This window comes from Pituophis catenifer, unplaced genomic scaffold (assembly GCF_029215685.1).
Source record: "Pituophis catenifer annectens isolate HBS135680 unplaced genomic scaffold, rPitCat1.0.hap2 SCAF_3, whole genome shotgun sequence".
In the NCBI taxonomy this organism is placed as follows: domain Eukaryota; kingdom Metazoa; phylum Chordata; class Lepidosauria; order Squamata; family Colubridae; genus Pituophis; species Pituophis catenifer.
Window position 1 is genome coordinate 60,196,104 of NW_027256883.1, and position 14,960 is coordinate 60,211,063.

At 37.1% G+C, this 14,960-nt stretch overlaps 1 protein-coding gene across 1 annotated transcript in view; it reads left to right on the forward strand.

Moving 5' to 3' along the window:
• The window catches only part of ZNF407 (zinc finger protein 407), a 342,542-nt gene that overhangs the window by 234,449 nt on the left and 93,133 nt on the right, over positions 1-14,960 (forward strand). Inside the window, exon 7 of the mRNA XM_070940650.1 lies at positions 14,354-14,532. Within this exon, the coding sequence (XP_070796751.1) occupies positions 14,354-14,532 (179 nt within the window). The remainder of the gene's footprint in view (positions 1-14,353; positions 14,533-14,960) is intronic.

The window sequence follows — 14,960 nt, forward strand, 5'->3', positions numbered from 1 at the left end:
AAAACTGACTTAAATCAGTCCTTGCACTTAAGATCATCATAGGGTCCACACAATCACATGATCAAAATTCAGGCACTTGGTAACTGGCATTTAGTTATAACAATTGCAGTGTCCCAGGATCATGTAGTCACCATTTGCAGCCTTCCCACCCAGCACTGATAAGCAAAGTCAATGAGGGAAACTGGATTGGCTTAACAGCATGATTTACTTAACAATTGCAGTGATTCGCTTAACAACCATGGCAAAAAGATTGTAAAATTGGGCCTAATTTCACTGAATAATCACCTTGCCTAGCAATGGGAATTCTTATCCCAGTTATGGTCGTAACTGTTTTTGGCTGGTGAGGACATCTTTAATGTTGAGACCATATAGTGGATACATTCATAAAATCACTGCCATGGGGATTTGCTTGTTTACACAGTAGTTTCCATGGCGGATGAGGTCAGATCTATTTAGAAAATGGTGAAGTTGCTTCCGATCACCCAGTTTAAACCCTCTGGTGTTCTCTGTCAATGTCACTTATACTTGAGATTTTTCTAGACTGGGGAATATATTTCCAAATGAAATTCTGGACTGCACCTTCCTTACCAGTTTTATTTAGTATCATACCTTATGGAACCTTCTTCATAGCCATTGTTGTAAATCATCTAAAACTGTTGCTTTTCTATCACATACTGCTGACCTATCTACTTACCATGTTAAAAATCATAGCCTAAAAATGAAGACCTCAAGACTGGGGCAATAGCCCAACCATAGCAGCAACCGGTAGCACTGAGGTAGCCAAACCTTCCCCAAATTTTATTCCCTCAGGAATCATGGGTCCCAGATTTTGGACACATTCTGTAAGTCAGCTCATTTGAGGTATCTTGGTTCAAAAATTGATGCCCTATGATCCACCATTTCACGCACTTAAAGGCCATGACAAGTAGTATTTTAGTAGTATATAGATAGATGAACTATAAAAGTATTTTGAAGTGTATGCTGAAGGGATCAGGAAAGCTGTGGACATGATCTGAGGAGAGAGTTAGGAAATAGCCTATTTTTCTAGTTTCGGTATCTCCTTTCTTAGCTGCTAGCCAGTGACTTGTCATTGTTGCTATGAAGAAAACTTTTCCCAGTAGCTAATATTGGCTCTTTGCAATCTCTGTAGCCTTTCCTTGCCACGAGCACATGGATATAACACGAAGCTAAAAGTCCTGCAGCTTAGTAGAAACCCTCAGAGGAAGTAATCTTTTGCTATCAAAACCTAGAGATGTTAATTCATATAGTGCCAGGAAGTACTAGAAAATAAACTGTGACTTACTAAAGAGGATCTCCCACCTGTATATTTTTATTTCTCCAGGCAGATTATTTAGTTTCTTTAGTCTTCACAGTTGACAGTTGGACAACCAGTATTCTACAACTGTTATTTTTTTTAGCAGCAATATCACTTTTTAGAAGTTTTGAGAGTTTCACATTTTGCAGTAACAGAAAACTTTTCTTTGTATGTGGACTACTCCAGCAGTCCCAACCTTTTGGGCACCAGGGACCAGTTCCTTGGAGAGAGGTTTTTTCACAGACGGGTGGGGGCATGGATTCATGTGCTGCCTGCATACTGTGGATGGGGCTTTGCTTTTTGCACAGACTGGTTTCTGGCATGCCACGGACCAGTGCCAGTTCACGGACCGGGGGTTGGAGACCCTTGGATTAGTCTAGTCAAGTCTACCTTAATTTGTCTAAATCTGTCTGTCTGTCCGTCCGTCCGTCCATCCGTTCGTCCGTCCATCCACCCACCCACCCACCTACCTACCTACCTAGATATCTAGCTATCTGGCATGTAGCATTGTTAATTGCAATAAGTGCATGTCTGCTGAATGATCACTACTATCCAGTGATGGCACAGACAACACAACATTTTGTTGAATTAACACAGAAGACCACATGATTAAATGATTAGTGATGCCTAAAAGGAATGAAAGGATGTAGAGTTTATTTTAAGGGGTTCCTGGTAGCAATCAGAGTCGCCTTGTGGCAAGATGGCCGGCAAACAAATTTAATAAATAAAAATTTATTTATTTATTTATTTATTTATTTATTTATTTATTTATTTATTTATTTATTTATTTAATTAAATTTTTATACTGCCCTTCTCCTGCTGGACTCAGGGCGGTGAACAGCCAAGAATAAAAACATCACATACAAAATTTAAAATTTTTAAAAGAATTAAACAAATTTTGGCCCAATAAATTTAAAACACCCCAACTAAAATCAATTTACAGTTAAAAATATCTAAAAATATCTAAGGGGGGATTACGCCAGCCCAGCTTGATGAAATAAAAAGATTTTAAGGGCACGGCGAAAAGCACAGAGATCTGGTACCCTACGTATCTCCGGGGGCAGGTCGTTCCAGATGGCAGGTGCTGCCACAGAGAAGGCCCTCCCCCTGGGGGTCGCCAGCTGACAATGTCTGGCCAACGGCACCCTGAGGAGTTCCTCTCTGTGGGAGCGTACTGGCCGGTGGGAGGCTATCGGTGGCAGAAGGCAGTCCCGTAAGTACCCAGGCCCTAAGCCATGGAGCACTTTAAAGGTGGTAACCAGCACCTTGAAGCGCACCTGGAAGACTACCGGAAGCCAATGCAGCTCGCACAGGAGGGGTGTCACATGGGAGCGCCCCATCGCTCCCATAATCCCCCACACGGCCGCATTCTGCACCAGTTGGAGCCTCCGGGTGCTCCTCAAAGGGAGCCCCATGTAGAGAGCATTACAGTAGTCCAGGCGGGAAGTGACGAGTGCCCGAGTGACCATGCATAAAGAGTCCCAATCCAGAAAGGGACACAACTGGCAAATCAGGCGAACTTGATAAAAAGCCCCCACGGCCACGGCCGTCATATGCTCTTCTAAAGACAGCCATGCGTCCAGGAGGACACCCAAATTGAAAGCTAATAACTAAAACCCAACTGACATAGTTATTGTTATGGGGAAAATAGGAAGCAGAAGTATTAGGTATGTTAGCTGCCTTGAGTTGACCAAATATAAATAGGTGAATAATAATCTGGTTTTTAATCAGTTTATAGACTATTTAAAATTATGTATGGATGGATGATGATAGACAGACAGACCTTCAGTTATTTATAAAAAAATAATGAAGGCAGGATATAAATAAATACATGCTTTCATGTAATATTTAATACAGAGAAGGTCTGTGAATGTAGTCTGTTATTGTCCAATTATCTCTGTAGTTTACTCTCTCCCTGGCTTCCACTTTTCAGTGAAATCCCTAGGGAAGTCATCATGATGACTTTTTCTGTAGTATGGAACTGCCACTGCTAGGGGAGCATCCTGTCCTTGAGGAATTGCTGGAAAATTTCTTCACATACCTTGGGGCTCAATTTCAAAAATCATTTTGGCTCAAATCTATCGTAAAGCATTGTTTGAATTTGGGAGAAATAATTCAAGTTATAGGATCAGTGTTTCTTTTAAACAATGTTTAGCTGTGAAAAGTCATTTTGTCTGTCTTTCTGTCTCTTTCTTCTATTTAAGTAGTTCTCAGAAGATGCTTGTTCAATATCACTTAATGCAGCAATAATTGTAGTTAGCAAATGCAACTCATTTTATCCAGGGCTTCTAAACAGCATTTATGGGTCCAAAGACAGTTTTGGGTGACTAATTCGGTTTAACAAAATACGATTCAGTTCTCCTGAAATAGCATGTTAACAGACCTGCTCTTTCAATGATAGTCATGTATCCTTTAGAACCCCAGAATTCTACCACTGTGAGGCAAAATAGTTTCCAAGGAGTTGTCTGGTTTCTGTATTAAAAGGATCTTTTTTTAGTTTAAAAGTGGAATATATGTTTTCTTTAGCTGTAAAAGCACAATCAAGGCAACATGATAAGTGAGTCAGTGTTGTAAAAGTAAAACTAATTTTGCCTTCACTCACATGAGCTATAGAAGGAGGAAGCTTTATTGTCCCTTGGAAGGTGATAAGGCAGAGTAATTGTATATTATACTGTCCTGGAACATCTGCCTGAAGACTGTTGGAGCAATTCATCTATCATGGACAATACAGCATGTTTTGTCTTTCTGCTTTAACCCATCCCCACTTGCTTGGCCTGCACGAAGGTTTTGATAGGGATGGTGCCTGGGCTGGGGTTCCCATTAATCAGTCCCCTTGTTCAACACTCCAGCTGACATAATTACAACCTGCGCACAGCAGTTATTCAAGTCGAGTCCTTGTCACTCGTGGTGCAAAACTACACAGCTCAGATCCCGAAGGAGATTGCCTTATCACACAGAACAAGGGCTCACAGGAGTTGAAGAGAATAGAAATGGGAAAATGTCTTCCGGGAGTACTATATATTCCTTTAAAATAAGACATTTGAGAGACTTACAAGGGACAAAGAGGAGCATTGTGCAGACTCTGAAATGAACCCGGTTATTATTTTTCAAAAGATTACCCAGGCCATTTTTGTGAAACAGAGAGGGAGTATTAAATAAATTCAGTAGTCTCTGTCTTTGCTATTCAGTGCTTCTGTTCTATTCATGTTCATTCGCAGGTTTTTTTCTCTTCGTGTCCTTCTCTAGAAGGGACAGAATAGCTATTGGACTTGTAGAACATTTACAGACCTGTAAAGGAGAAAATCTCTGGGACACAATTATTGTAGGTGGATTTGTTATGCCAGTCAACTTGGAATATCTCTGGCCGAAGACAAAGGGGAAAGAAGGAGCTTGTAATGAAAGGCAGGGGAAATATTTCAAAGAGCAAAAGTGAAAAACGATACTTTGAAATCTCATTTAATATTTTACTTCTCTTTTCTTTGCTACATATTAATGCTTTGTGAGAGATTAAACACGATGAAACCAACTCTGCTGGATTAGAGAATCGTCTCTCTTTCTTGTTCTTTTATCTAGTAAGAACTCATTTCTCATCCTTTCCCAGGTCTCAGAGATTCACACCTGAAAATAATTGAAATCTTTCTGAAAGATTTGCTGAAAAAAGTTGCCAGCTGTCCGGGATAATAGTGACCTGTCTGAAATTGGTTGCTTTTGAGTGGTAACTAAAAAGCAGAGGACAAGGGTTCTTATCCCTCTTCCTAAATGTTTTTATTTATCATGAAAATCCTGGAACCGGGCACCAGCATAAACCTTGAGTGTAGACTCCAAAGTGTTTTCCGACTGACACCAGACTGCATTCTTAATGTCATAGTGATGGTGATGGAGATATTAAATAATCATAGGATAAGCATTTCAGTTATGTACAATTATTTCCACTTAATTTTACTTATCTGTAATATAGGTTGCATTACATTAAATTAATTTTATACTATCTCTATTTCTTTGCCCCAGTTTCACCCACTTTGAGGGATGTGGCTCATAGCTTGTCTTCAACCTAAAAAGGATTGCAACCTCCTGGTTTATTTGGTCAGTTCCATACCATATTTTATATTGATGCCTTGCCTCAAGTTATCACATTTTTATATAAGAATTGCAACAAAGAAATAATGCAAAATTTACCATAAGGGAAAGTTCTCTTACAGTTTATCATCAGTTGAGCTAATTTTGCTATAAGGGTATCCTTACTGCCCCCTTTTCTCTTACTTGACCAGGTAGGTGCAGTAACTGAGAGCAGAAAATCTGAGAGATTTTCCTCATTCTTAGTGTTGTGATTGTAGCCTCTCAAATATCAGAGATAAAGCTCCTACAACTTACATCTCTCAGAATTCCAGAAACTGAGTATAAATCTTTCAGAAGATTAGAAAGAAGAAAATCTTACAGACTTTCTAGACCTGTCTGTACCAGGGGTGGGTTCTAATTTTTTTTTACTACCGGTTCTGTGGGTGTGGCTTATTTTGTGGGCGTGGCTTGATGGTCATGTGACATTTATTTAGGATTTAGCAGAGATACTGGTCTACCAGGCTTTTAACTGTTTGCAGAGCTGTACTGGTCTACCCATTTATTTTTTCAGGCATTGGTCTACTCATGTATTTTTGGAGGCACTGCTCTACCCATTTATTTTTGCAGGCAGTGATCTACTCATTTGTTTTTGGAGGCACTGGTCTACCACCAAACTGCCTTTTACCACTGATCAGCTGTAGGGCGGCCCTTTGAAGCCCGGCGGCAAGAGTTTAAACAGTTTTTTTCCTTATAGCCCATCAGCTGGGACTCATGAAGCAGCAATAGATTGGGGGTGGGGCCAAAGAATAACATAAGAATAACACTGGGGGCAGGGTGGGCGGGGGGCCAGAACCAGTTCGGTGACATCATATCGTCACCGCTACCGGCTCGGCGGAACCAGGAGGAACCCACCACTGGTCTTTACCTGTCCTTCCATCCCCCCATCATCACAACTGATGAACTTCTTGGGTGAGAAGCTAAACTTCTTCTTTTTCCTCAAAAAACAGTCCAGTTGCCTTTTGAAAAAGCACCTTTGGGACAACTGTGACTGAATGATTGAGACTCTCCATTGACCTTCTAGACCTGAGTTTTGTTTGTTTTTTTCTGCTGCTAAAATGGAGCTATCATCAAACAAGGTTTTGGAAATAAAGAGCAAATGAAGGAGCATTTTGGTCTTTTTCATGCCATTTGAGGTATTGTCATTTACCTAGTTCAAAATCATGTTCATTCAGAGCTCGGCTCCCTGCCAGCTTCCAACAAGGAAACTCAATGGGAAAGCTGACAGGAAGTTAGAAGTTGTTCCCACTCTCATTGATTTTTTTGCCTGCCTATGGTCATTTTGTTTCTCTGTTTAGAGAAAGAAACATCTCGGAAATGATGACCCAATCAATCACAAGTGTCTGCTTTCCTTCTAATGCTCGAAAACAGTGTTTTTCAAATTTGACAACTTTAAGAGTATAACTCCCAGAATTCTCCAGCTTGTTTTAACACTGTTCTAAAGTATGTCAAAGCATATTCTATTGATTACTGTTATACTTGATGTTTTTGTTTTTTGTTTTTGTTCACAGTTTTGAAATAAAATTCAAATGGACATGATACTTAATGACTTGGACAGTACAGTGCACGAAGTTCTGAAAACAAATAGAATTTCCCTCTTTTTATTAATTTAATTCATCAATTAATTAATTCAACTTTACTTTAAAAATATATTGTTATATTGTTTGTTACATTTGCTTACTCTGGCCCTTCCATAATCTAGTATGCTGCTGTTTTCAGTAACATTAATTCTATGAATGAAGGAATATCTCGCAACATTAATTCCCTTCATTTCCTAGCACCAAGAACCAAACCGGCTGAAGATGTTACCATGTGTCCATTTATAATATCCATTTTTCTGTATTTCATAATGTTTTGCAGCTGATATCTCAGGCAAGAATTAACCATAATTAATATGATGTTTTAATTTAGAAGATAATGGTAAAACCATACAGTTGTTACTATGGTTTAATACTATGTACCATTCCCCTAACAGCAAAAGTACTTTTCTATTATTTTATGATCCAGAGTAGTTTGTGCTCCTAAAGGAAAGTTGTGCTACCCTCCAAGAGACCCATTAATTTGTCTTCATGGTCTCTGTGCTGTCTCAGATTTAAAAATGGCAGCAAGCACAAGAGATCTGAGGAGGCGAGATCTGCCACATTCCAAGAAATTATGGTGGAACTATGCTATTTTCAAGGGAAGTATTTAGAAAGCTGACAGACTTTTCTGAGTATGCAGAAAATGTCTTTGGTTATTTATTTTCTGCGGGCTTGGAAGGCAGTAGAGTTACATTATTTAGAAACAGAATGAGACTAGTTCTTATGAGATAACGGCCTGATATTTATTAACTAACCCAAAGTTAATTTACATCAGTAAATTAAATTTCCTCATCAGTGATGAGGAAAAACAGCACCTTTCGGTTGTGTTTTGTTTTTGTTTTTTCAAATGAAGTCCACCTATCACAATAAATAAAAGGTTTGCATTATATCTCGGGCGAATCAAATTTTGCATCCAGAAAATGAATCATGAAATGAAACAAAAGAATCAGAAAGAAGAGATTTTGAGATTTGGTTTTGTTTGGTTCCCCTCCCCTCTTTGGCTGCACAAGATGGTGAGTGAAAAAGAGGTACAATGGCTACAGGAAACAATCATTCAGAGTAGAGGTGATTGAGACAGTGTTGTTGCTTTGGATACTCCACCAGCAGCCGATCAACAGGATTTTCCCTCTAGGGAGCCATGTCTGCTTGAAAAGCAGCTGAAGGAACTGACATAAAAGGTCCGTTGAAAAAAGTACCATCTGCATCCGAGATTGACAGGTAGCCTTCAGGGTGTATTACTTTCCTTACTGGTTCCAACAAAGTTAGGAGTCTCTTTTCATCTCATTACAGTGTGCACAATCTAGGGCCTTTCATAACTCCCATCTGTACATTTAAATTAATGAGCGTATTTTGTACATTTCTGAAACGATAGGGGAAAAAAAGAGAAATCTTTTAAAATTCTAATTTGAATCTAATTTGATCACTAAAAAAGGCCTGCCGCTGATAATGTAAAATATTTGACAGGGAAGAAAACATAATAGAAGAGTTTCTAAATTATTCCCCACCCTTGGGCCAATAAAATTTTAAGTCATAAACAGGTCTGAGGTCTACTGTGAAGATTTTATATTTTTGAAATAATTTTAAGTAGCTTTATAAATCCATTTAAGTGAATTAGACCGTTTTAGTCTCTCTTTTTAAGAAAAATGTTTAGGATTAAAATAAGGAATAAGATTTTTTGTTTTCTAAAACAAAAGAATTGAAGTTACAATTCTTGTAATAGGATCTGCTATTTGTTTATCTTAAGGAATCCAGATCAGTCCTGATTAATAGAATTTTCAGTGAATTTACTTAGTCTGTTGGCCAAGCAAGGTGTAAAAATCTTTTTATCTTGATTTAAAGGTGCAATGGGTCAATAGGATTCAGCTAACTCTTTGTCTGCTAGGCTTTGAGGTCACAACTAACCAGACCTAATGCTATGAATCAGGAATATGATTATCCTGCAGTGCTGAATTAAACAGAATATAAATAATGGATAATTAGTTCTGATTTTTTTTATAAACAATTGAAGTAATACCATCAACTCCAGGGGACTTATTTAATTTAATTTATAATATTCAATTACTACTTCTGTTCACTCTGTGGAACATGATTGGTTGAGATTCATTCTATGGACTTCTGACATGGGAGTGATTTTATCAGAGCCTTAGAAAACTAATCCATTAAATTTAGGTCTATTTAGTTCTTTAGAGTACAAATATTTATTTATTTAAGTTCAGAATTCTGTTCTTCAATTCCTTGTAGGTGACTTCATTTTGATTTGTAAAATTTCTTTTCTGATTTATTACTTAAGAATGTTATTTCCTTATTGTCATGCTGATAAATTTTATTCAGTAACTATCGGGAGGGAAGCATTTTAATCCTCAAAGACCATTAACTTTCTTCTTTTTGGACCACTTTTTCATTAATATTGTTAGAGCCTAAATAAGACCATTTTATATAAGAATCATGTTCATTCTTTAAAACATTTAAACCAAGACAGAACATGTTTTGTAGAATATTTTCTAATCTCTTTTTTCAGCAATAACCATATTTATGTTTACATTCACAAGTGTAGGGCAGCCTGTACATGCTCTGCTGTGAGTCACATGACCAAGAACATTAAGGAGGGGCTTAAAGCAAAATGGTCACCAACATTCCAAGGCCCTGTTCAACTGTATCGCATATTGGGAGGCCTTGAGATAATTTCCAAAAAAATTTCCCCACCCCTGCAACCTGATCTGACCCTTTTTAAAAATCCAGTCTTCAATCAGATTCCTTACCTAAGACCAATTTTTCTCCAATTTTATGAAGTATTCAAAAAGTTGTATACTGTAAGAAAGATTGACAAGGGTCCTGATCCGCTTTATATTGTTTCTTTTCACCATTTTGTGTGGTTTGAAAAAAATAAAAAAGTCCTTTTATAAAGAATTGCATTCATTTCCGGATACTTACTTACCAGAGCCCTTAGCCACTTTGCCTTTCATGGTCTCATTATCGACTTTACAGAAATACAAATTTCAATTTTTGCCGTATCTCACTTTTTTTCTTTGTTTTCCAAGTCAGTGCAGATTTATTTTGATTTATTTATTTGTATCCTACCTTTTTATTATTTTTACAAATATACAAATATTTGTATATTTTTGTATATGTTGTATATTTTTAAAGCAGAAATTGCTCAATAATAAAATACCTGTACTTATTAAGATATGTGTATCAGTTAAATGTAGTAATTAATGCAGCATTTATGTATGCCACCTTGAGTAGTACAAAATGTACCACCAGGTAAAACTAAGTCTGTGGAGCATGTTTTTATATGCTGTCTATTTCAGTACTGAGCTATGCCACCATGCACAGCCAGACAGAGGAATATTCCCTTTTCTAAAATAAATGTTATTAAAAGTTTTACAAAGAACATAAAAAGGAAGGAAGGAAGGAAGGAAGGAAGGAAGGAAGGAAGGAAGTTTCCAATTTCCTTTGTAGCAAATAAAAGCTTACTCTTTTCTATTAGTTTTTCTAATCATCAAAGTCACAAGTGCATTTTTTCTCATTTTATGCAAAATGTCTGGTCAGCCATAGATGTAGATATTGTTTTTTTCCCCTCTAATCAAAGAGGTTAATTTAGTCACCTCTGCAAGTTCTACCATTTAGTATTATTTTAGAATTCTTGATCTTTTCCATTCTTACCTATGCAAATCTTTGAATTCTTTGTGTTTGCAATGTATGTTTTGGTGGGATGGTAGCAAAGATCAGTTTCTTCAATTTTTCCTTAAATTAATCTTTACAAAAGTATTTGTTCTCTTTTTTAGCTTGCTACTACAGAACAATTAACTACTTGCATGTTTACATTTATAATGAAAATGTGTTTTACATTTGAGAAACCCTCATGCAGAAAGAGTGAATTTAAATGTGTCTTGTTCCAAGCTTCTCCTATCACTTTTTCCCCGGGAACTGAATAATTTTCTCAAGTATGTAAGTACTGATACAGGAACCTTTGCTACTTTATAATAGCCAGCATTGGACATCTGTCACAATACTGTATGTCATAACAAATAGATCATAAAATATTCTTCCAAAGCTACAAAAGTGAAAAGGCTGAAACTATTGTTACTTCAGTGCACTTACTCATAACTCCAATACTGTCAATATTAATTCCAACTATATTTTCCTTATGAAACATTGAGATGTCAGGAGAGGTAGTAAATGAATACCAATGTTTCTAGGTACTTTTGTGGGTTTGTTTTTTAAATGGAGGCTTGCTTTCAGTACCTGTTACTGCCATAGATTCTCACACAAGGAAAATGTGCAGCTATTTCTTATTGCATGGCATTTGTAATGCAAGCTGATATTTAGGCTGTCTACAAATCAAGGAATCATACAGTTGGAAGGGGCCACTTACGCCATCAAGTCCAACCCTCTATTCAGCCGACAAATCCAAATTAAAGCATCCCAGGCTGCCCAGTGTCTGGTTGAACACATTACAAGAAGGGAAACCCATCACCTCTCTGGGTAACTGGTTCTCTATCAAACTGGGCCTACCGTATGGAAAGATTTTCTTAACATTTACTCAGAATCTACCATACTATAGAATAGAATAGAATACTTTATTGTCACTTTGAATGTACACTAATCAGCATACATTAAAATGAAATTATGTTGCATACAGCTCTCAAAGGATGTCCACCTCTAATATAAAAATAAACATGACAAGACAGACAGACAGACAGACAGACAGACAAACAGACAAAATTATGCATGTACCCACATATATTATGTGACACAGAGAAACAACACAGTCTAGTTCGGATGTATCCATGTACATGGCGAAAGAAACAAATCTTGCAAGGTTAGTAGACGGATGGCCTAGGCATCAAAGCTGTTAAAGAATATGGAAGTCCTGCTAAAAATAATTTGAAACCTCCTCCCAGAGGGGCGCAACAGAAACAGACCGTGAAGTAGGTGTGTGGTGTCTCTAACAATGCTTTGAGCTCTAAGCACATAGTGCTTATAAGCAGTATCCTGAATGACAGGAAGCAAGCTTCCTATAATCATCTCAGCTGTCCTTACCACTCTCTGAATGGACTTTCTATCTGAGGCACTGCTGCCTCAGATAGATTAAATATATATATATATATTAAATATAACTTTAATCTATCCTTACATAACCTGCACTTTTGGATTGATAAGGAACAGGGATCGGTCTTCCATATGGCACACCCTTTCAGATATTTGAAAAGTGAAGTCATATCCATCATCTTATCTTTTTAGAGCAAAAGATTCCCAATTTATTCAATGGCTCCTTAGAGGACTTCACTTTCAGTTTCTTTCTCATAGATGTCGCTGGTCTCTGAATCTTTCCCAGTTTGTCTGTATGCCTCTTAAGTTTATATTCTTAGCCTTTATAATATTTTTTTTGTTTTCCTCTGCCTCTATAAAGATGTCAGTAATTTTTTTTTTAATGAAAAACCGTGAAAAAACAGGAGAATTTCTGATTAATTGCTCAAAATGAATAACATTTCATTTTGGCCTAACATTTCAGGTTTATCATAAACAATTAATGTTATATCCTCTGATTCTCTTAAAATAAGACACACAAATGATCTTGGAGGGATTTTCAAGACCATCGACATTTATGATCCACCTAGGTACAAACCTTTACATACTTATGTGTGATGTTATAATGCAATTACAAAAGATTGTAAAGTACAGTTTTCATCCCCTGCCCCCATCCCAAACATACATATCTGAGGGTACAAGATACTAAGCTCATGGGGGAAATAGGAGAATCTACCCACTAACCTTTCCTAAGACAAAACTGTATAAACATAATAAGCATGAAAGAGAAACAATTTCTTAAAAGGGCCAAAATATATATTTACTAAAAAAAAGATAATGACATACATAATTATAAAAGTAACTAAATAAAATCAATTTAAACATAAACAGCTAGCATCTATGATTTTATAAAAGATCAAGTAGTTCGCCTAGTATTTATCACATAGACCAGATAGGTAAGGCAAAAAAAAATCTATATCCTTATTATAAATTAATCACTACCAGGGGGAGATTGAGTCATTATTGCATGCTGTCTTTTGCAGATCAGAGATCAAATTAGGCAGAGGGGGTGATGGTTCTGTTTAGATTTCAAAAAGCTCTAGAGAAACTCTTTGAAACTTACCTGACTTTCTAACAGCTTCTGTTTGTGAAGTAGAACAGTAAAATTTGGGAACTGGTAATGGTGGTTCTGCCTGACCCCATTCTAGGCTACTTGCTGGAGTCTGTTGGAATATCAAACAGTATAAAATAGTATAGCAAGAGGGCAGACGATTTAAGTAACTGTGGTTTAAATCTAGGATCCAATCAGGATTTGGTGAAGGCAATGTTATATAATAAAGAAGAGCAACAAAGATGATTAGGGGGCTGGAGGTTAAAACATATGAGGAACAGTTGCAGGAATTGGGTATGTCTAGTTTAATGAAAAGAAGGGTTAGAGGGTGACAGGTTAGCAGTGTTCCAGTATCTAATGGGCTGCCACAAAGTAGAGAGGATCAATCTATTTTCCAAAGCATCTGAAGGCAGGACAATAAGGAATGGATGGAAAGTAATCAATGAGAGAACGAAACTAGAACTAAGGAGGAATTTCCTGATAGTTAAAACAATTAATCAATGGAATGACTTGCCTCCTGAAGTTGTGGGTGCTCCAACACTGGAGGTTTTTAAGAAGAGATTGGACAACTATTTGTCTGAAATGGTAGGGGGTTCCAGGGGGTTGGACTAGAAGATTCCAAGGTCCCTTCCAGCTCTGTTAATTTATGCCATGGTGATCTAGGACTAGGAGGCAAAGAAATGTGTTTACTACCTGTTTGTGGCAACACAGACCTGGTCTGTGGACTGTTGTGCAGATGACTTGGTCTTTCGTGATATATTTCATGCTGGTACCTTGGTATAATGTTTTGAGGAACACTTTGCAGAGTGTCCTGCAAGGTTTGATATCGCTATACTTACAGTGCCAATGTGTCCTACATAATAACATTTGAATGAGTGCTTATGTCTTGAGGAAGTGAATAAATTAAATTGAGAAAGAAACAATAATTCAGTTGATTCTTTTAGTTCTGTCTAATTAGATTTATGTAGTAAAAGAAACTATTATAATACAAACTTACTAAGGATTCCTGGTTCAATAGCATCTGTGAAATTCTTATTTATTTTATTTTAAATTAGTGAACTTCAGTATCAGTTATATAAAGGGAAATTACTCATAAACCAAATTATAGTGAACTTAATGTTTTATAACAATATTTCAATTCGGTGTGGTATCAAAGTCATAATATGACTTTATTATTCCATCCCTACCCTACACACATTTTAGGTCCAACTGTGCTGAAAATATCCGCAAGCATATCCTGCACACAGATAAACATGAAGGCGTAAAGATGTACAACTGCCCTAAATGTGAATATGGAACCAACATCCCAGTGGAATTTCGCAATCACTTGAAAGAACTGCATCCTGACATTGAGAACCCCGACTTAGCTTACCTGCATGCTGGTAAGGACATTTTTATACTCATTTGGAGACACTTACATGATTGTGAAGCAAAAGCTCCTTTAAAGTAAAGCAGGCAGTTTTAAACTCAATCCAGGTACCTTCAGTGACTTTCATACTTCTGTGAAACTTGCAGTGGTTTTATTTGTATGTGTTTGCAGGGCTTAATTTTATCTAGGATTTTGCCCAAAATGTGGTCAGGGCTAAATCAATTAAGAAATAAGTATTTAAGCAGAATGCTGGACCAAGTATTACACCTGACATCTAAGGCTAGATATTTGATGTAATTTTTTTCTGAAGTGGCAACTGTAGTCTTCCAAACACTTTGGAATTTCAACTTCCATCTTACCCAGTATTTCCCACATTGGCTAGAACTGCATGGGAGTTCCATATCTGGAGGACTATACAAGCAGCCCCTGATGATGCCTTGA